General features: G+C 40.9%; 1 protein-coding gene across 3 annotated transcripts in view; it reads left to right on the top strand.

The window, feature by feature from the left end:
- Positions 1-20,357, top strand: part of GLCCI1 (glucocorticoid induced 1) — a 39,914-nt gene extending 19,557 nt beyond the window's left edge. The window contains exons 3-7 of one of the 3 annotated variants that reach the window (XM_033166240.1): positions 2,799-2,912; positions 4,348-4,500; positions 8,000-8,210; positions 17,708-17,828; positions 18,866-20,357. In XM_033166240.1, the coding sequence (XP_033022131.1) occupies positions 2,799-2,912; positions 4,348-4,500; positions 8,000-8,210; positions 17,708-17,828; positions 18,866-19,217 (951 nt within the window). In that variant the 3' untranslated portion in view covers positions 19,218-20,357. Of the gene's footprint in view, positions 1-1,213; positions 1,301-2,798; positions 2,913-4,347; positions 4,501-7,999; positions 8,211-17,707; positions 17,833-18,865 lie in introns of those variants that run through there. The other 2 variants (XM_033166242.1, XM_033166241.1) reach the window with 2 other exon arrangements.
- Positions 20,358-21,714: the final 1,357 nt, after the last annotated feature.

Here is a 21,714-nt window from a genome sequence, read left to right as displayed (position 1 = left end):
GCAAATCTGACTTCTCTCATTCCCACAGGCTGACGTTTTGGCAACTTTTACTACAATATCTACTCCTTGTCCTTTTTCTTGAGTTAAATATTTATTTTCTTCAATTATTTGTCTGGGAATCTGTATTTTGCAGTTGCACTAAAGCACTTCACTTGTGCACTTCTAAACAAGTGCCTCCTTTGTTTTGAAGCTTTTCACATCTGCTTCTGTTCATGTGGTTCAACTTGCCTTTGCAAGCCACATTTTCAATACTGTATAGCAGATGCAGTGTAGAGAAAGTGGGGGATGTGGCAGGAGCACAGCTTGCAAGCTGCCAATATTACATGGTCTGTGTTATTGCTGGTTGTAAGTTTTTAATTTAGTCCATGTTCTAAGCATGCATTTGTGACTTCAGTATGCAGTAATGAAATGTGCATTTATCTAAAACAGTGCTCCGTGGTGAAAATGTTATTAGTAACATATGAAGGAAATTCTCTTGCATGTTGTTTGTAGAGAGCTATTGTCATGCCTAGAAATGACTAGTTGTCTGAGCTGTGAACCAGGAAGTCCTCTGGTTCAAATGTTAACCTCTGCCACAAACTCACTTCGGCAAACTAAACCCCTTTCCCCCCAGTAACAGCATCCATAGTAATAAAGGATATTAATCCTATTTTAGGGCTGATCTAAGGCAGAGGTCCCCAATCTTTTACCCCTATGAGCACATTTGGATTTTTGAGCAAGGATTGCGGGGCACCACCCACTCTGGTCACTTCTCACCCCCACCTCCGAGAATGAGAAAAATATAAAGTGCATGCACACAGACTTCACTTTTCCAAGGTATCTGAGCAAAAACCAGATCCAGTAGCATTAATCTGCGCCTTAAAAAGCACATACCAGTAGATTTGAAAGAGGGTGTGGGAAGAGCATTACTCTTCCAGCTTCCTTCTTCAGCTCTGTCTACTGTTCAGGGTAGAAAAAGCTAATCACCCTCACCACCTGATGTTGAAGGGGGCAGTGGGGAGGCAGAGCTCAGAGGCTTTGGGTGTGCCAGGGGCAGACCTCAAAGGCACCATTGCGCTCATGGGTGCCACATTGGCGACCCTGCTCTAAGAAGATACATACGTGAAATATGCATATATGCAATATAACTGTTAAATGGTGTTCTAACATTATAAGATTAAAACAAGAGCAAGTTATGGTGCCATATCATACTTGTTGGTTTTCGTTCGTTTAGACACCTAGCTGTTGGGCAGAAGAGGTATTAGAAAAGAGATCGCATCAGCGTTCAGCTTCATGGGGGAGCGCTGATCAACTAAAAGAAGTAAGTGTTTAACAGTTTGACAAACAGGATGCCCTCAAGTCTCACAGGTTCACTGAATGTAGTTTGTCCATGGGAGCACATTCATGCTATTCTCCCTTTTACAAACTCCTGATTTAAGGCTTTCTCTAATGTGAGTGAATGGACAGAATGCATTGGGGAGTCAGCACAGTTCTCTGTGATAAGATTGACATAAAGCTGTACTGCACTGTTTTACGTTGTTGTGTGCATTGTTCCAAAGGTATATAGATGTGTGATAAGAATCAAATCTGTTCCAGATTCAAAAAATGTCCCTGTTGTGATGTTTGAAATATAACTTGGCATCTGTGGCTCACATATTCTTGTCATTATTTGGCCACAGTTAACATGAAAGCCAATTAATACATTTGGGTATTATAATTTAAAATAGAAATAATCATATACTGTCTGTACCAGTAATTCTTATATGCTCAGTTGATATCATAGAAATGGCATACTGCATATTATTGTAGATATTGTTGCTTGTATCCAGTGCAGCACTGAGTAAATGCCTCATCAGTGCAAGTATTCCAGCTTGCTCAATTGGACCCCCCGCCCCCGCAAATCTCTGCTGAAAGATGTTAAGAGGAGTAAAAACATACAAAATTAACACAGTGAAGAGCAAGAATAGGACGGTGTTAAACACCTGTGCACTGGGAACAATGCTAACATTCTTGATGGGTTTAAAGTTCAAACTGAAAATATATTCAGAAGGTGCTAAAAGTATTGCTTAGAGGCGCAAGATCTTCCTAGATATAATGCCACACATTCTTTTCTCTACATGGCCAAATAAAATGTGCAGGTTTTTTTTATATGATGCCTTTTTGTGGCATCAAAGCCTGGTTGATTTATTCTGGTTAGCTAACATTGCCACCTGGCTGTTTGTTTTAAGAGAAAGCTATTTTAATTTACATATGCAAAAGAGTAGCAGCCCGCAATTTTTTTTCTGGGAAAGGCTGCATTCCAATCAATCCCATCAACATTAGGCTTTTGCATTGGAGGACAGCCCTCAGTTGTATATGGGTGCTCATCATAGGCTCTATTAAAATCCACTGTTGTAAGTACAGTACATCATTCTGTCTTAGAAGGCATGTTCAGAGCTCTGTAAACTGGTCAGAATTAGTGTATCTTCTTTCCAAGGCAGATGTGTGAATTACAACATTATGTTTTTATGAACATTTAGATATGGTTGTGATTCTCAAATATACCTCTTTATCTTCTCACAACAATCATAGAAAGCAACTCTTCATGTTAAGCTAATGGTTAGTATTTGGAAGAGAGCATTCATATTAGGACAACTAAATTCTATGCAAGAAGCAGTAATCATAATCCATGTTCACCTTTGAAGTGTGATATTGTAGTTTTGCAGTTAATCTTATTTGTATGGCAGGTGCTTTTCCTCCAGCCTTCAGCTAGACTCAAGATGTGCGCATTGTCAGTTACACGCCTTCTTTTATTTGATTTTGTCTCCTCTTCCTGCTAGATTGCCAAATTGAGACAGCAGCTCCAGCGCAGTAAACAGAGTAGTCGTCACAATAAAGAAAAAGAACGTCAGTCGCCTCTCCATGGCAACCATATAGCAATCAATCAGACTCAGGTAAGCAGACAGCTGAGCTTGTTCAGGCAGCATTTTTCACACCTTCAGAATTAAAAGTCATCATCCTTTTCCACTTTTGAATTTCTGTCTACAGTTTAAAATGGATTCCATAGTTATGAATTATAAGGACGATTTTATTCCAGTTTTAATTCATGCAAGAAAAATTAGTGACAGGTAGTTTAACAAGCCTGGAAAAGTTGGGGGGAAATCTCCTGTTTAAAAATAATAAATTTGCAGCCTTGAGTTGATCAAAACAAGGGTTAGGTTTGAATCACGACATCCAAATTACTCACTAAAGGCAGTCAAGGAGTGCCATTTTCTCAGCAGCAACAACCATTTATATTATTTATAGTCACAGTTATTTGACCTTGCTGTCCTCCTGTGGACTTGTGATGTTTTAAAAATGCTAATATATCACCACCTGGTTATTCAGTCCTGCTGACCAAGGAGGTCCTGTTTATCTTTGTCATTTTACTCCCACTGAAGCAGGGTACTTGACCCATCTTATTAGTCACAGCCACCTTGCTATAAACCCTCGCTGTAAGGATTTAAAAAGTGTTTGCGTAACAAATGACTATATACAGCATTAACAATATTTTTAACCAATTGTACCCTTTTTCAGTACTCGTTATTCACATTTATCTGCAATCATTTTTAGAACAGGATATAAAACCTCCTGTACAGTGATTCCCAAACACCCCCTCCCCCATGGACCACTTGAAAATAGCTGGGGGTCTCAGCAGTCCACTTCGATATTTCTCTTCAGCACAGGCCCTAGGATAGGGCCTTGTTAACCATTTCATTAATCTGGTGCTGGTCAAAATGCCCTTATTTTCCATTGTTGTTTGGGGGGGGGGTGGATAATTAACTGCAGGGTCAAGTACAGATATTCTTGACTGGTGCACAGCCGTTCTACAGACCACCTGAATGGAGCTCACAGACCACCAGCAATCAGTGAACCACAGTTTGAGAACCTCTGCTCTAACAAAGGCTCCTGATAATTAGCATGTAACTCGTTAGAGGTCTGTGTTTATTTAGCCCTTTTAGTTGTGGGGCGAAAAATACCCATTACTACCATACGCTCCCATATCTTTGGTGCAGTGGCTGCACATTTGGCTGTTAGCATATACCGCTGGATTTGTTTAATGTGTTTGGTTTTCTGATGTCATGGATGCCACAATGCTCCTTTCAAGTATTATGTCCCTTTTCTTGATCCAGTACACTGATTGCTTTGATAAGCATAGTGCTGAGCAGGTAGAGCTCTATAAGAGTAGGAACTTAATCTTTTCTTCCTTTTCATCAGAAATCTAAGATGCATAGCTCTTTGGTTTAATATTTCTCTACCTTCAGATGAGTGCACAGCTCAAACTTTCACACCATCATTTCTCCTGCCATAAATTTAAAGCTAAATTTGACATATCTTTTGTCTTTAAAGGCTTCTATATCGAGATCAGTCCCTATGCCGCTCTCAAATATTTCAGTGCCAAAATCAGCTGTTTCGCGTGTGCCGTGCAATGTAGAAGGAATAAGTCCAGAGCTAGAAAAGGTGTTCATCAAAGAGAACAGTGGAAAGGAAGAACTGTCCAAGGTAAGCTGATGCTAAGCATGGTTACTTTAAGCGGCATAATATAGGAATTGAACGTAGAAATGTGTGAATCTGTGCAAAATGACTGAACTAATCTCTGAGAGCATAGATACTCTGCATGCATTCATGTAAGTAACTAATATAGTTAGTTTCAGTTTTACAAAGAACCTGGTAGTGTAAGGTGGCAAAAAACCCACTGAATATATACTACTGCATTTAACTGCGATGATGGTGGTGGTAAAGTAATCCAGGCATCTTGAGTGATCGGTATTTCTAGAGGTCAGTAGTAATTCGAATAAAACAGTGCAAGAGCTGATCTTAAAACACTCAGAGTGGTTACAGTTTTAACTAGGCAGAAATCTCCTAAATACTGATTTTTACACCATTTCCCCACAATATTATAGGGTCATTGTCAACTGTGGCGATAATACCTCCCAAAATTAAAGTGAACAATAAAATGGACATACTTGTCCTCTTAACAATTTATTGCTGGCTGTTCAAGGTTTAGGTCTCTGAGCTCCTGAGCCCTTACGCTCTGATCAAGCAACACAATGAGGAGGAACTATGTTGATTTCTTTAGGACTCCTCAAAGCTTTAAGTGATTTGCTGGATTTTTGCCAGGGCTTCTGATGAGAGGCAAGACTGAGCTGAAAAGAACCCCCTTTCCAAAGTTACAACTAGATCCAATATTTCTCTTGTTATCTCCAGAATTAAAACAGATAGAGAAGTCACAACTAAAGAAACTGCATTTTAGAAAAGTATGCACATTTGCGGTGGGGTGGTGGTGTAGGGGAGAGTTCATACGTCAATATATTCAGTACTCCATATAAGCAAATAATTTCCCTGTTGGATGAAGGCTACTGCCAAGACAGGGCTTGCATGTACTATATTGCCTTATATTTCTTCATCAACTACTACATTGCATAATACGCTTTTTAGACTCTTGAAAATATGCCTGCTGAATAATTGACACTTAGTATAATTTGATCTGCCCAATAACAGCAATTCATTCCTCATTTTAGGTCATAGGCTTTAATAAGCTCAAAGCTTTGTGTCCTGTGCTCTCATGAGAGTTCTTGAGAGATCATTAGCTATTGCTGACATCACAGTATGCTCTCTTCACAGGCATAATTGTTATTCCATTAGTAAGCATCCAGTAGAATGCAGAAAAGTCTTGCAGAAAATGCTAAACGGCACAGGTGCTTTTATATAAGTTTCTGGGATTTTGTTACCCTAAATTGAAAGGAGGTTATGAAGTAACTTATATTTTAAGTAGGACAGAACTGCAAAGTACAGTAGTTAGTTTCATAGGCTTATGATTTTTTAAATTTTGGTTCTGTTGCTTTTGTTACGCGTTAGGATTGAGACAAAGATAGGCATATATCTACAAATACATAAATGTCTGACAGAGACACAAACACAGCAAACCATAACATTAGTTAACTCAGACCTTTTCTTCTAGCATGCCCTCATAGGTGGCTTGGTTTTGTGTCAGTTTGCCAGCCTGGCAGAAGGCTTCAACACTACCTCTCTGGGATGTATGAAACTTTTCCTGGTACAGCACACTGGTGCCAGCTGGTGCTGATGGAGGAAATGAAAATGAGAGAGCTGCTACAGCTCCTTTATGTTTTGAGGTTTTTTTTTAAAATTACAAATAATTATTTATTAAATTTGTACACTGCCCTTCATCAGTAGATTGCAGGGTGGTTCACAGCATAAAAATGTAAGATAAGACACAAAATACATAATAAAAACAACAAACCAAACCATTGACCCCCCCCCCCCCACACACATTTAAAAGGACATAGACTGTTAATAAGTCGAAGGCCTCGTTGAAGAGGAACTTTTTCGCCTGGCACCTACAGGTGTATAATGAAGGCACCAGGCAAACCTCCCTGAGGAGAGCATTCCATAAGCAGGGAGCCACTGCAGAAAAGGCCCATTCTTGTGTTGCTACCCTCCAAACCTCTTAGAGGAGGCGCATGGTTCTAAAAGCACCTTTTAGAACCATTAGATCCAAAAGACCCCTGAAGCAAATGGTTTGGGGTGGCATGTTGTTACCATCCTGCAGAGCCCCTTCTGGCATGTCTACTGCTGCAGTTCATGTGCAACTCAGAGGATCAGGCTTTAAGTGTTAACAAATGGAAAGCCTTCTTGAAACATTGCTTATTTGACAGGAAGACAAAGCTATTTTTATACATTTGTCGATGCCATTTAAAAGCTTTTGAGGGAAAAGTACTTAGTGGAAAAACTTCAGTCTTTATTTCTAAATTGGCTGAAAATGAAATGCCTTGAAGAATTGGAAAGCCCAGATAAAAAATGAAATGAAAATAGTGTTCTGTAATGCTAGAGTAATTTCTCAAGCACTTACAGGATGTTGAACAAGAAGGCATTACCTAAGCTAAATCTTACTTTCTGGAACTTAAGCCTTTTGTGTTTTCTCTCAATACACCAGTGTATTAGAATTTTCTTCATTATAGCTTTCCAGGGAAGCAAAAATTGTTGTGGTCTTCTTAAGGCAGACTCAGTATTTTTGCATCACACTTTTGTCAATATTTTCTTTGAAGTGTGATGCCTCATAACTTTGCAAATCACAATTTAATCTGTGTACTTCTTTTTTTAACAAATTATTTACTGTGTTTGAAAGAATTGCTTGCTATGTTAATCAAGACTGATATGGTAGGTGAACAGTGGTATGAGTAGGCTGTCAGTAATTCACTTCTAATGAATGACATGTCTATGGTGAGACCATCATAAAGTTTCATATTTCTTTTTAGAAAGATTCCCAGTGAAAATGTAAGTTATAAGGAAAAGAAGACTGCATAACTGTTTTGTAGAAAACATGGAAGAGCTTCACTGCTTTCTTTCAACACTTTCTACCCTGAAAGCAATAATAAACTCCCCTTAAGAAAAGAGAAACTAGTTCATGGAAAAAATGAAGTCTTAGTTGACCCCTTAAATTACTGTTGCCTGCCCTTTATGACAAGATCCTAGGGGACTGTGCTTTTAAAATTAGTATTTGTGGGTTTTTCCCTCTCTTGATGTTGTCAGGGGGGAAAATTTTAATTGTCTTTCATTGTAATAGGGATAGTCCTAAACTGTGTGACATTTCCTGTCTCTTTTGTAATTGCAAAATGTCTTGTTCTTGTTTCCTTTAATATAGTTACTATTAAATAATGCCAGACCATTTGTTTAGTAATCATAAATATCAGCATGTGGCCTAATCGCCTAAGTGTATCTAGCCTTGATGTTTATTTAAGGATAAAGCTGCACATTCAAGTGACTAGAATTTTCATGCAGTCTCTTGCACTAAATGAGTTGATGAACAGCATGCCATTGTGTCACTCTCCTCCTTTTGTAAGTAGCCGACTTCCCTCCCTCTCCCAAGGTCATTTCTGGCTTGAAAGAAATTAGCACAGGTCAAAGTGCCCTCCAGGTCCCAGACTTCACTCTGGGGCAGGAGTTTTCACTGTGCCTTTTAAGAATGTTGTTTTTGCTGCAGCCCTTGGATATTCCTGATGGCCGAAGAGCTCCCTTACCTGCTCACTATCGTAGCAGCAGCACGCGTAGCATCGATACACAAACACCTTCTGTGCAAGAGCGCAGCAGCAGCTGCAGCAGCCATTCCCCATGCATTTCTCCTTTTTGTCCTCCTGAGTCTCAGGATGGGAGTCCTTGTTCCACAGAAGACATGCTGTATGACCGTGACAAAGGTGAGAGCCGGAATAATTGGTTCATGGCATGCTTTTGTTCTGCTGTACTGCCATTGTGCTTAAATCAGATTTTTTATTTCATTTTATTTTGTCCTGTTGGTGTGAACTGAAGACTGCTCATAATTGTTTTTGCTTGTTTACATTTGTTTTCCCCTTTGTTTGTGCAGTTTCACAAACATCTTCCATAAATGTCAGAAGGACACAGCAAATGGGCTTAACTCTTTATGAAAGCTATAGTATGAAAAGTTAAGGAAAAGCATGAAGTGAATATTTTATAAAATAGTGTGTGAATTATTGTTGAAATAAGTGAATCCAGAGTTTGTGGTTGCGTTATCACTTTTATTGTTCGTTTAAAGGGTAAGTTAGGAAGACAATATTATTATTTGAGTCCGGTGTATAAAATACTATGGCAACAGAATGACTTGTGGGAATGAAATCAATGCTGGTCATGTTTCACTGTATGTATTTAACAGAGTAATCCTATGCATGTCTGCTCAAAGTAAGCCCCGCTGAGTCCAATAGGAATTGATTCCTAGAAAACTGAATATAGGATTTTGCAGTCTTAAAAGGATGACATTGTTCTCAGTTTTTGGCAAACTCAATGGTTTTTTGAATTTTGCAATTCTACTCAAGCATAAGGGTTGGTGGTGAACCCAGAATTCAGCATGATTAGACTCTTGGTTTTCATTCTCCTTTTTTTAGACCTACAGTTTTAGCCCTTAATGGCTGCAATCAGAAGCTTAGAAGCGTATGGCCATTGCTTGGTGACAGTGCAGAAGCCACAAGGAGTGAGGAGTGGTTTCAGTTTTCTGCAAAGCTGCTTGGTTCACTTTATAACTATCAGGAGTAGAACAAATTGTGCACAATCTGCAAATACCGTGTTTCTCATAAAATAAGACGTGCCTATAAAATAAGCCATGGCAGGATTCTCAAGCATTTACGAAATGTAAGACATACCCCGAAAATAAGCCGTAGTGCTGGGTGCAGTTCTGGAGGGCGCCAAGGAAGAGGTGAGGCTGCCCGCACCTCCGAGCCTCCTTCCTGCTGGAGGAGCTGCCCTCCAGATGCTGCCCGTCTTCTTTACAACAGCGCCGCACGGAGTGAGAGCGCTAAGCCGCGGCAAGAGGAGGAGGAGGCCTGCCGGCTCGGCACCCGGAACCGGCTGCTGCTGCAGCACGGAGAGGGACGCCCAGTAGCGCTGCGCGGAGCGCCCCGAGCCAGCCGCCTTGCCTCCGCCTAGCCCGGCTTCCGCCTGCTGGCTTGGCGCCCGGAACCAGCTGCTGCAGCAGCGCCGAGCGGAACGGCCGGCAGCGCTGCGCGGAGCGCCCTGAGCCAGCCGCCTTGCCTCCGCCTAGCCCGGCTTCCGCCTTCTGGCTTGGCGCCCGGAACCAGCTGCTGCAGCAGCGCCGAGCGGAACGGCCGGCAGCGCTGCGCGGAGCGCCCTGAGCCAGCCGCCTTGCCTCCGCCTAGCCCGGCTTCCGCCTTCTGGCTTGGCGCCCGGAACCAGCTGCTGCAGCAGCGCCGAGCGGAACGGCCGGCAGCGCTGCGCGGAGCGCCCTGAGCCAGCCGCCTTGCCTCCGCCTAGCCCGGCTTCCGCCTTCTGGCTTGGCGCCCGGAACCAGCTGCTGCAGCAGCGCCGAGCGGAACGGCCGGCAGCGCTGCGCGGAGCGCCCCGAGCCAGCCGCCTTGCCTCCGCCTAGCCCGGCTTCCGCCTGCTGGCTTGGTGCCCGGAACCGGCAGCTGCTGCAGCGCCGAGCGGAACGCCCGGCAGCGCTGCGCGGAGCTCCCCGAGCCAGTGGCCTCGCCTCCGCCTGGCCCGGCTGAGGAGGCCTGGCGGCTCAGTGCCCGAAACCGGCTGCTGCTGCAGCACGGAGAGGGACGCCCAGCAGCGCGATGCAGAGCGCCCTGAGCCAGCCGCCTCGCCTCCGCCTGGCCCGGCCTCCGCCTGCTGGCTTGGCGCCCGCAACCGGCCGCTGCTGCAGCGCCGAGCGGAACGCCCGGCAGCGCTGCGCGGAGCTCCCCGAGCCAGTGGCCTCGCCTCTGCCTGGTCTGGCCAAGGAGGCCTGCCGGCTTGGCGCCCAGAACCAGCTGCTGCTGCAGCACGGAGAGGGACGCCCAGCAGCGCCACGCGGAGCCCTGAGTCAGTGAAGTGGGTATCTCCCCTCCCCCCCTCCCATGGCTAAACGGTTTTTATTTTCTGTATTTTATATTCTTTCACCACTTTGACACAACACTTTGGACTGGGGACTTGCTAGGTTGTTCACCAGGCTCCAGAGGGACCCTATTCTTGTATGTTAAACTACTGGTATTGGGATTGGGACTAAATTACTCCTCCCCCCCAAAAAAAAAAATACTTGCCATTGTATTTGAATTTCCTTTGTGTTAAAGAAAAAAAATAGTTTTGCAGAGAACGTACATAAGCTGTGCAGTCTTGGCAGCCTGCACCCACATTTAGTACTTCTCATGGCTCTCACTTGGTCCCTTTATAAATCTGCGGTAATAAAAATAAGACATCCCCTGAAAATAAGCCATAGTGGGGTTTTTTGAGGAAAAAAAAATATAAGACGGTGTCTTATTTTATGAGAAACACGGTACATGTGTCTGTTTATCTTACATACCCCTTTTCCTCCATGGAGCTGAAGGACACGTGGGACATTTCCAGCTGGTTTTCCATCTGCACACTGACCAGGCTCCTGGCTGCTTAGTCTCAGCAAAGTTGATGTACCATGTGCTTTCAGACCATGCTTGGGATCATTATTTTGCTTGGTTTGTGGAATGAATGTAGGTTGTAGGATTGAATACATGCATGTGTTTTTAACACTAGTTGTAGGCCTCCTGGTCAATGTGAGCTATTTTAAATTAAGAATAAAATAATGAAGTCTCCCGGTATACAGATTTTAAAAACAGCAGGAGGGGAGTTCTCCATTTAAGTATTTTAATTGTTCCTTCACAAAAAAACAAAAAATGCCTCTTATCTTCCATCTTTTTCCCAATTATTTTTTAGAGTGCTCCAGCTCTTTCCTCTTTTGTTTTCCATCTTCCATGCTAATTTCTGTTTCTGTTTTCTTATTATAAATGGCCACATCCTCCCTTTATTTTTTCATATTTGTGCACATCATTTACAATTAAAGCATTTCCTCGCATGCCTCATGTTTTTCTTTCTTTAACTTTCTTTCCCATCTGTAGCCCTGCCTGATAATCTCCCCATCCATTTTTCTCTCTTTTCATGAGGATTACAATGCATGGACACTTCCTCAACCCCCACATGTGATTTTGCTGTCTTGGCTCTAGTTTCTTTACTCAGTTGGAGCCAGACACACAATATTTTTCCATGAAGAGGCAAGACATTCTTGAAATGCAAAAAAACCCAGAAACAAACAAACAACCTAGGGGGTGTGATTTACACAAGGTGTCATCCAGATGTTGGGACTACAATTCCCATTATCCATGACCACTGACTATGTTAGTTGGAGCTGATGGGAGTTGTAGTCCAAAAACATCTGGAGGAGAGTTTTATAGCTTGGCCTGCCTTTTGGATATATGTGTCATGGTAAACTAAGTAAAGATCATGATCTCACTTTTTATTTAATTTAATTAAAATTCATTCTATCCCACCCTTCATCATGAGCAATCAATGCTAGGTGCAATAAAATAATGTAAAACTACCAGACATTCACAAATACTCATACAATAAAACAAGGACAGATAAAAAAACAAATCAATAGATAAACAGTCTATAATATTTAGCTATCTACATCTAAGCACCCAGTCTAGACACCAACAACCAGTAAATTTGTGGATGGTCAACCATCCTTTCAACTGGTATTGAAAGGCAAAACAAACAAACAAACAAACAAACCTTAGAAGGGAAAGCATTCTAATTATGATAATAAAATAAATGTAATTATATGATTCCGCAGTTCACAATACATTGTTATTATTGAAGAAGAAAGGTACAGCAGTACTAATACTTAACAACAAAAAGTAAGGTCCATTATTGTCACCTTCACATACTAGAAATTGGGTTAGCCAACGAGGTATCCTCTCTACGTTTTGGACTACAGCTCCCATCAGCCTCAGCCAGCATGGCCAATGATCAGGGATGATGGCAATTGTAATAAAAAGAAATGTGGAGGGCACCATGCTGGCTACCACTATATTAGCTCTTTGCCACCACAGATCTTACATACCCCAGCCCTTTTTCCAAATTCGATGTTGCCCTTTGTATAGCTAAAACTCAAGTATTCAGCCCACCAAACCCAGAGGTACTAGGCTAAATCACCTCTAGAAAATTCTGCTAGGTTTCCTTAGTTTCATGCTCACAGACCTCATTCAAATGCTTGTTGAATGATTAACATTTGTTAGTTGGGGGAAAAAATAATTTTGTGCAGAACTTTGTTAAATCCATATCTGTGCATTTTGCCTGTAGTCATTAAGATATGTTTCAGCAATGTCAGCATTTGGTTTTACAGAGAGGGCTTCTCTTACTTAATGACGTCTGAAATGGTGAACACAGATAAGAGTACTTTTGGAGTTGGTGTGATAACTACATTCGATTGATGGTCACAGTTCTTCATGGTATCTACACCTTCACAGATCCAGATTTGGGAAATGCTCTAGGCCAGAATGCCTAAAAATTAGCATTCACATCTACTCTTCCTGAAAGAGAGATAGAGAGAGAAGTCTCGAAGGATCTACAAAGCTCTCTTTTGGGTAGGCAGAGCTGCCACAATTATCATTATCTTGGGTTATCTGATAATGCCTGATTGCATCAACAGTTTTAAGAACATAAGAAGAGCAGTGTTGGATCAGAACAGAAGCCTGTCTAGTCCAGTCTGCTGTTTCCCACAGCAGCCTACCAGATACCTATGGGTAGCCCACAAACACCACAATAGCACACTCCTGTTTGTTTCATAGCAACTGGTATTCAGAGGCAGGGTGTGTCTGTTCTTGGAGGTAGCATATAGTCATCATAACTAGTGGCCATCACCTTACCCTCCATGCATTTGTCTTATCCCCTTTTAAAGCTGCATGTTGGTGGCTATCTCCACATCTTGCAGTAGTGGTTTAACTGTGTTATGTGAAAAAGTACTTCTCTTTGTCCTGATAATGGAAAAGCTGTAACATTTCCTTGTATAGAATTGACTCTTGACAATTTTGGTTACCCTTTCCCTCTCTCTCCAATATCCTTTCTGAAGTGTGGCAACCAGAATTGTGTAGTAGTAGTAGTAGTAGTAGTAGTAGTAAATAATAAATATACCATGAGCTCAAGATCCTTTTCCTGGCCAGTCACCACCAGCTCAAACTGCATCAGGATGTATGTGAAATTAGGATGTTTTGTCCAGATGTGCTTCATTTTACACTAACATTGAACTCCATTCAATATTTTTGCCCAATCAGCCAGTTTGGAGAGTTCATTTTTGAGCTTTCGGCACCTCTCTTTTGTTCTCCCCACCTTGAATAATTGGTTGTTGTCCACTAACCTGAGCTACTTCCTTCGTCACCTCTCACTCCAGATGATTTGCATTGGTCCCAGTTTAAATCCTTGGGGATCTGTATTTTTGGGTTAGCCAGTCTCTGATGTGGTTTACAACTTTAATTGCTGTACTTGCTACCTTAGAATGAATCTGATAATTATTTTCACAGATTGTTACCTGTTAGTAGGTACCTCTGGAACAAGGCACAATTTGATAAAAGACTGTACAGACACTAGTTCAGTGGCCCCATCAACTGTGTTGTGTGCTTAATTAAATACAGAAAAATAACGGAGCATTGAATAAAATAATCATTTTGGTTTGTATGCTAGACCATGTGTGATTTCCCCCCAATGCATTGTGATATTGCTAAATGTAGACAAGGTACTGCAGAACACTACATTTTCCAGTTAACTTAAACAGATGATCTATATTTTCAGAAAAGAAATTTTGTTGGTATCTACCCGGACAGTATAATGCACTAGCTCCAGGAAGATTTCTGGATGAAGTGTTCTTAAATCTCTGAACAATTGTTAAAGAAGTATGACCTACTGTACTTTCTGCTTTGTTTTAACTGTTAAAAATCACTGGCTCTGTTTTAATTAAGGTGGTGGGAGGATGTCAATTGTTACACCTTTCCTACCCAACCTATTCTATCAGGCCACCAACACTGGCAATCTTTCAGTTGTTAAACAGTTTTCAGCTGCCAAGTATGTTTATTCAGTAGCAGGTATTTGTACCACATATGCAGAATTAGCAACTTCATAGAAACATGGGGAAATTACTAATGTAGATTGATCTAGGATGGCATTGTACTGTCTGTTAGGATGCTGCAGAAATGTGTATTGGAATACACAATCACATTAGAATATTTATAATCAGAAATGCATGTTTTAAAATTCTTTTTTATTAGGAAGAAAGCCAGACTAATCATTGTTAGTGGTTATAATTTGATCCTGTCCTACTTTACTGGACAAGCATATTTGGTACCACATTTAGTGGTAGTTCACAACTTGTTTGCATAACAGAGCTGGCAATTCCTTTTATTGTTGAATATTTTCCCCACTTCGTGTTCTAGAGTTGAAGTTCCCAAACTTCTGATGTGAATCCCACCTTTGGCGGTTTAATCTCTGTTCAAGCCATCTGCCACCTCTTATTTTAGGGCTCTTCTGTGATGGTTCAACCTAAGCAGTTGATTAATGTACTGTATCAGTGTTTTGGAAGGAGACCATTTCAAGTTTGAATGTCTTATGCTAAAAAGGCATTTAAAATAATGCCCAAAGGTTCCGTGCTCTGTTGTTCCCTGTCATAGGGCTTGTTTTCTTCTCCAGCTAAATTTCCATTATACTTTTCAGTCGTAAATCAGCTTTAAGCTGAACCTGACTGTGTTTCTGAATAAAAAATGGAAGTTAATAATTGATCAAGCATGGGGAGAGCTAACCTGCTGGCCAGACACAGACCTGCTTTACATTTCTAAAGCATCTTTTCTTTTCTGTCTAAGTCTGCGCTTTGACCACAGGCTCCACTGCCGCTCTTTGGATCAGATCAGCTGTTTACTTTACATTTCTATAAAGAGCTGCTTAAATAGGTTGAAATTTTCAAAAGAAAATGAACATAAAGTCTGCAAAGGGAACCCATGGTCTTCTTTGGGATGGGAGAGTGATCTTGCACAGCAGGGGGTGGAGAAAATGTTAATGGCACCTGTTGTGTGTGTGGAGAAGGGGAGGTGAGGAAGGGCCCGGCCCGCCATGTGATTAGAAGCAGTTTTATTGCATTAGAAGTGCCAGCTCCACAGGGTGCCAGTGATTAGAATTCAGTTTGGTGACCCCGTGTGCTATTTACAGCTGGAGGGTTCAGTTTTGAGACCTTGCTCCGCAAAGAAAAGATACTGGTTTTCACAGCCTTTACTTTCTGAATTTTTAAATTTAATTTCACTTCTGATAAGTAAAAATTGGAAAAACAACCAGCCTTTGACACTGTTTGTTAGCCATCTGTTCAGCACAGCGCCTCTCAAGTTAGTGAAGACTTTGCTCACTACTCTGTGGTTCCTCCAGTGTTAATTTTTTTAGGACTAGCTTTATGTGAAAAATTAAATTTTGAATAGTTCAGGGGGGGGGGTGCTCAGGGAACATGCAGGGTTGAATACACACAGGGAAGAAAGGAGTGAAGTCTGTGTGCTATATATGGTTAGGGAACTGAAGGGTATAGAAATGAGCCCGTAGACATTTCATAGTCTTTACCCAGTATAATTGGTTGCTGGATTATGTTAGAATGATTTAATTGAGCTGTATAGGTAAAAAGTTATTACCAGCAAATTCCAGTGAACCACCCAATTCTGGTATTTTTGTGGGTCTACTCAGAGCAAACTTTGATTTCGAAACCACAGGAGAAGACATTTAAGGGGCGGGGGAGGAAAACAGCAAAAGAAATGACACTCAACTTTTCAAAAAAAAACAACAACACAAAAAATGGTTAGAACTTGTGTTTATCCTTTTATGGCTTTTACTACTAGCTTTCAGGGAACTTTAGAAAATTGCTGTTGGCAGTTCCTCACACTCCTACTTGTCTTGGAATACTTACTCATAGTTCCATAAAGGGAATGCAGTATCACCCTGGATAGTGTTGATGTTGTTTACGTGTTGTTTATCCTAGGATGAGAAAGAGATCAATCTCTATGGCCCTTTCTCACCTAGCAGCCGCCATTCCATCAGGATACCTGGAAAGTCCCCATCCCAACTATTATTTATTTAAGAAATTTTATATACCGCTTATCTGTAGGAAAAAATAAACACTCTCAAAGCGGTTTACAACTAGTCATAAGAGCCGTAACCTCCCCCTCCCTCTTGCCTTGTGTGTCTCTTTAGATTGTAAGCCTTAGGGCAGGGACTGTCTTAACTGGGGGTTGTTGCAAGCCTCTCTGGGAGCTTTGTTGGCTTAAAGAGGGGGTGACAGAATGTGTTTTAAATAATAAATCATGAGTCCTCAGCTTTATAATTTTATATATAATAATTTATATCTAATAGTAGGCTAAGTGTTTCCTACTCCTTCGCAACTCCTTCTTTTAATAATTAAAAAAGCCCTGTTCCATTAACAAATTTGAACTTGTGGCGAGTTCAGGACTGATAACCACAAGATACGGAAAAAAGTAGAAAGGCTCTGAGAGGTGCCTGTTTCAGCCTTTTGATCTTAAAAAGTGTAAATGTTTTAGGCCATTGTCTGAAGAAGAAACATACGCAGGACAGTTAGGAATGTAGGGGTGCTGTCCAGCTTGTCTCATGTAAGTCCAGCGGTGAATTTTAGGAGGTAGATTGGCGCCTGAGCTCTTTGTAGGTTTCTGCTGTTGTGATAAATGGTATTCCAAGGTGAAAGAGGGGTTACTAGAAACAGCTGTACCAATGTGTCAGCCATGAAAAGCAGGGATGCAGAGAATGAATAGCCCTTTCCCGTGTTCCAAAGCTCACATACACAGCAGATTGAAGATCAGCATCTGCATTATATATGCCCTTGGTTTTGTTTCCTTTTTGGTCTTTTTCTGTGGGTGACATTACTGTGGACAATATTTCTAATGGCTTCATATTTCAAAAGCTGCTTATGAGCACTTTCCAATTATTGTGTTTATGCTTTGACAAGACACGGCGGAACTTTATGTTATCATTAACCACTTGCCCTTCTTTGCATATGCTGTACATGTTGCCCTGATCATTTACATTTTTGAAATGCATAATAAAGAACTTATTTGTTTCCAGGATTACAGCTCTGCTTTATTCAGTCTGTAACATTCTGGATAAAAATATCCTCCCATTATGTGCTGCTGTATGGTAGATTACTGCTCCTCTAAAGCTTTTATTCAGGAGAAATGTGCTCTACCAGAGTGTTGGATGTAGCCTGCAATAAAAGAAGCTTTGTGACTTGAAACAAACTGGCATTAGCAGTGAAGTTGTGCAAAAGCCATCGTGTTTGGAAATCAAATTTAATTAAAAAGCACTCTCAATCCCTAGTAATACAACTGCTTTAAATTTTCAGACAGTGGGAGTAGCTCACCGTTGCCCAAGTATGCCTCCTCTCCTAAACCCAACAACAGCTACATGTTCAAACGAGAGCCCCCAGAGGGATGTGAGCGAGTGAAGGTCTTTGAGGAAATGTCGTAAGTAATGCCTTTTATATCAGCTGGATCTGCAAATGCAGGAAACCTTTTTACTGGACCTTTTCAACTGCAGATGAATAAACTACTCCAGCTGATGATGTCCCCCCCCCTTCTTTCAGGAGCAAACCACTCTTGCCAATTTTGCACAGGCAAGAAGTTGAAGTGTTCCTCTCCGCTTTTTTTGGGGGGGGGGGGAGGATGCAACCTATTTGTTCTTGACCACATGACCCAGATGTATAAAAGCACAACTGAGGAGGAATTGCAAGCAGAGCTATGGTTTCTTTAGTGTTCTAAAAAGTATTTTCCAGCATGAGTAAAGCTGTCTTTATAATGATACCAGTTCAGCTTTATTTTTTTAGCCTTTGAAGCTGTGAATAACAGCCGTGACCAGAGTTATTTTGGTAGCATTTGAGTTCTGGTTTTTTTTTAATTGAGCTATATATTTTGGAGGGTGGGGGAGAGAACACAGTATGTTAAGTACATACATGCGGGAATATCTTAAAGTTTGGCCAGTTTTCTCTCCTGTTTTGCTGTGCAAGGAAATAGCATGGGACTAATTTAGACTAGGACAGCATAGACATATTGCTTGGGAAAATAGCTGAAACCAGATGCTGGTAAAAAATGCTTCCGGATCATTAATAGAGGATTCTAAAGTGAATGTAGACGTTTTGCTGGACAAAATAGAGATAAAGAAAGATGGACATCGTGCTGTCATTTCATGTGTGTTTGCTAAAGTGAGTTTTCTGTTGATAAACGGCACATTGATGGATTTCCGATATGGTTTGTGCATCTGAATCCTTTAAGGAAGGGAATTGTAGAAAAGTCTTACCTCTCTGGTTGCTTTTTGCATGTATATTGTTTATTGCTGTGGATCAGTCAGCTGACTACCAATATGGAAGATGTTTGCCCATTTGTCAAATAATCCCATTTCTTGTCACTCACATTCTAGCAACATACAAAACTGCCAACCCACGCTAAGTTATCTGCAAATGTTCAAGTATGTAACTTTAATTTATTTTTCAACCTCTTTGTTTTAGGACTCGTCAGCCTGTCTCAGCCCCTCTCTTTTCATGTCCTGACAAAAACAAGGTTAATTTCATCCCAACCGGATCAGCTTTCTGTCCTGTAAAACTTCTGGGCCCTTTACTACCTGCTTCTGACCTGATGCTCAAAAGCTCTCCAAACTCTGGTCAAAGCACAGCTTTGAGTACTCTGACTGTTGAGCAGCTTTCATCTCGGGTCTCTTTCTCCTCTCTGTCAGACGACACCAGCACAATGGACTCTACAGAGGTTTTAGTACAACAGCCATCCCAGCAGCAGCCACCACAGCTTTTGCAAGAACTGCAGTCCGATGAACACTCCTCTCCTCAAAATTACGTGATAATCTAGATGAGCAAAGGCAGAGGGACGGTCTAAAACTCAACTGCATGAGTGGCACTTTTCTGGAACAAAACAAAGCTACTTATCAGCATCTTTCTGCATTTCAGTGCTGTTCTTGGCAGGGACAAAAATGCATTCAGCATTTTTGTGTGTGTGTGAGTTTGCGGGGGGGGGGAGCAGAATGCTTGCAGAATCTGTGTATCATTAAGCATTTTAAGTGGAGACTATGCATTTCATAGAATGTTTGACCAGATTAGTACTTTGTCCTGTGTTCTGTTTCAAATTCTACAGTATAAATAAGCTCTATATCAAACAAAGGTTGCCTGTCTAAATAGAAAATGTCTTGCTGTGTTGTATTCTATGGAAAATACTGTACTTCAGGATTATGTTTACAATTTATCCAGGTATTTATGTTTTGAACTTCTGTAATACATACAATGCAAAAAAAAAATATGGCCACAACAGTTGCACAGTGTCCCCACCCTATATGGCCTAGCTTCAGGTACTTCTCTCGAAGTCTAAACTCAGGTAACTTGGAATGTATATCATATTGGGATATAAAATATTTTACAGCTAAAAAGCTAAAGAGGGATCATCACTCTTCTGCCTTTCCTTATTTTATGCATTAATATTTCCTCATTACATTCCACTTTCTTGGAAAAAGTGCATTCAGATCTAGGGGGATACGAACCCTGGGCATGGGTGAACATGAGGAGAACCAGCAAATCTGTGGTGTGCTGCATCACATTGTCATGTAGTTACAAGTAAAACAAAAAAACTAAACTGTTGCATTTGCCATCGTTTCAGCTTGTAAATTGTGGCATTTTAAAGTTTCAGGTGTTTGCACAGTTAATGACTGTTAAGCTGTTGTGAATAAAGTGTTCAGTTTTAGGCTGCACATAAGAAACATTCCATGACGTGTGTGTGTGAGAGAGAGAGGCTCTAAGGCAAGAATGTTTTTGTTTAATTTCAGCAAATTCATTCCCCCCTCCCCCCAGGTTTCAGAGGGGGTGGTGGGAATTTCCTCTCGCTTTTGCGTTGGCAAGTTATAAGGATGTGAAATGCTACTGTCACCATTTTAGGAGTCTTAATTAATGTTTAGTTTCTCTTTCGGAGGAAATGTTCCATTCACATGCTGGTTGCAAAAAATAATAATAATCTCGGGTTTTTGACAAGCAATGATCGGTGAACTTTGTTTTATTTGTACAGTGGGTATTTTGCACCTGAACTTTAAAAAAAATAAAAATCTCTTAAGCGGCTATGAGGTTTTGTAGAAAAAAAAAACAAAAACAAAAAAGAGAAGGAAAGAAAGAAAAAGAAAAAAGCAATAGTTTTTAACTCATGTATCTAATCGAAGCCTTTCTTAGTACCCTCTGGTTTAGACCCATTGGCAGGTAAATTTATTGCAGTTTGAAGTTGCTTGTCTTTCCAGATGCTGCATAACTTAGAAGCCTCCAGTAGTGTTACATCACAGTAGCCCTGGAACTGGGTGAGTCCTGCTTTCAGAGAGAATGAACCTGCAATACAAAGAGGGACCCCAAAGGCAAGAGACCCACTCAATATTCTTGGCTCTGTGCTTTCAGTTCAGTGGAAGTAGCTTTATGCAAGCCTGTTCCTAAGAATGCCTACTTGCCCCTCTTCAGGAACTGAAAAGATTTAAGACTGCAGCTGCTGCTGCAGCAGCAGCATTTATACTCTCTCCGCTACTTCTTTTGAGGAAGAAATTGGGGAAATAATAAAAAAGGCCTCAGTGAAAAGTACCTAAGAAATGAAATGAAATATATACAGCACATGTATGTTGTTGCAAGATGAAGCCCAGTTTCCTTCCTATCATCACCAAAGAGTTTGGTAATAACCTGTTAGGAAGTTAGGAGACCGACAGCCTCTTTTTCAGTCGCTGTGTGACTGTAGGAGCAGGCAGAGAGTGGAAAGCTTAAAAGATCTGTTTGTCTTTTGTTTTCACAGTGTTTTTTTTTTAATACAGCAACAGGCATCTTTAATTTTGCTAATCTCAGGCCTTGGTGGAAGCACTATATAGTTTGTATGTTAATAAAGGGTAAGGGAAAAAGCATCCAGTTTCTTGTGACCTAAATGTGTGTTCTTTGAAGTTTTACATTAAAGTTGAATATGGCAGTACATCTACCTTCTCACCCTTTCTCTTTTTTCCAAATATAAATACATTGTCACGGTTCTTGATGTTATAGGGTTTTATGAAAAACTGTCAGATGACTTTTTAGATCAAGAATGAACTCTGGTGAACAATATTTACAGTGATATTACTTGTTCTGTTTTCTCACGAGAAACTAAATATTAATTGTCACACACATTTGCCCTTGGCATATTGGAAGGTTCTGAATCAAATGTGTTAAAATCTAATGCTTTGCTATGTAAATTTCCCAGCAGTTGTTGATCTCCAATATATCCTACATTCAGCTGTAGAAATTTGTCAAATATTGTTTCAAGAGTTTTGTACATAGTTGTACTGTTATTTCTAGCCACTGTGCTG

This window comes from Lacerta agilis, chromosome 12, assembly GCF_009819535.1.
Source record: "Lacerta agilis isolate rLacAgi1 chromosome 12, rLacAgi1.pri, whole genome shotgun sequence".
In the NCBI taxonomy this organism is placed as follows: domain Eukaryota; kingdom Metazoa; phylum Chordata; class Lepidosauria; order Squamata; family Lacertidae; genus Lacerta; species Lacerta agilis.
This window is presented reverse-complemented; position numbering and strand designations above follow the sequence as displayed.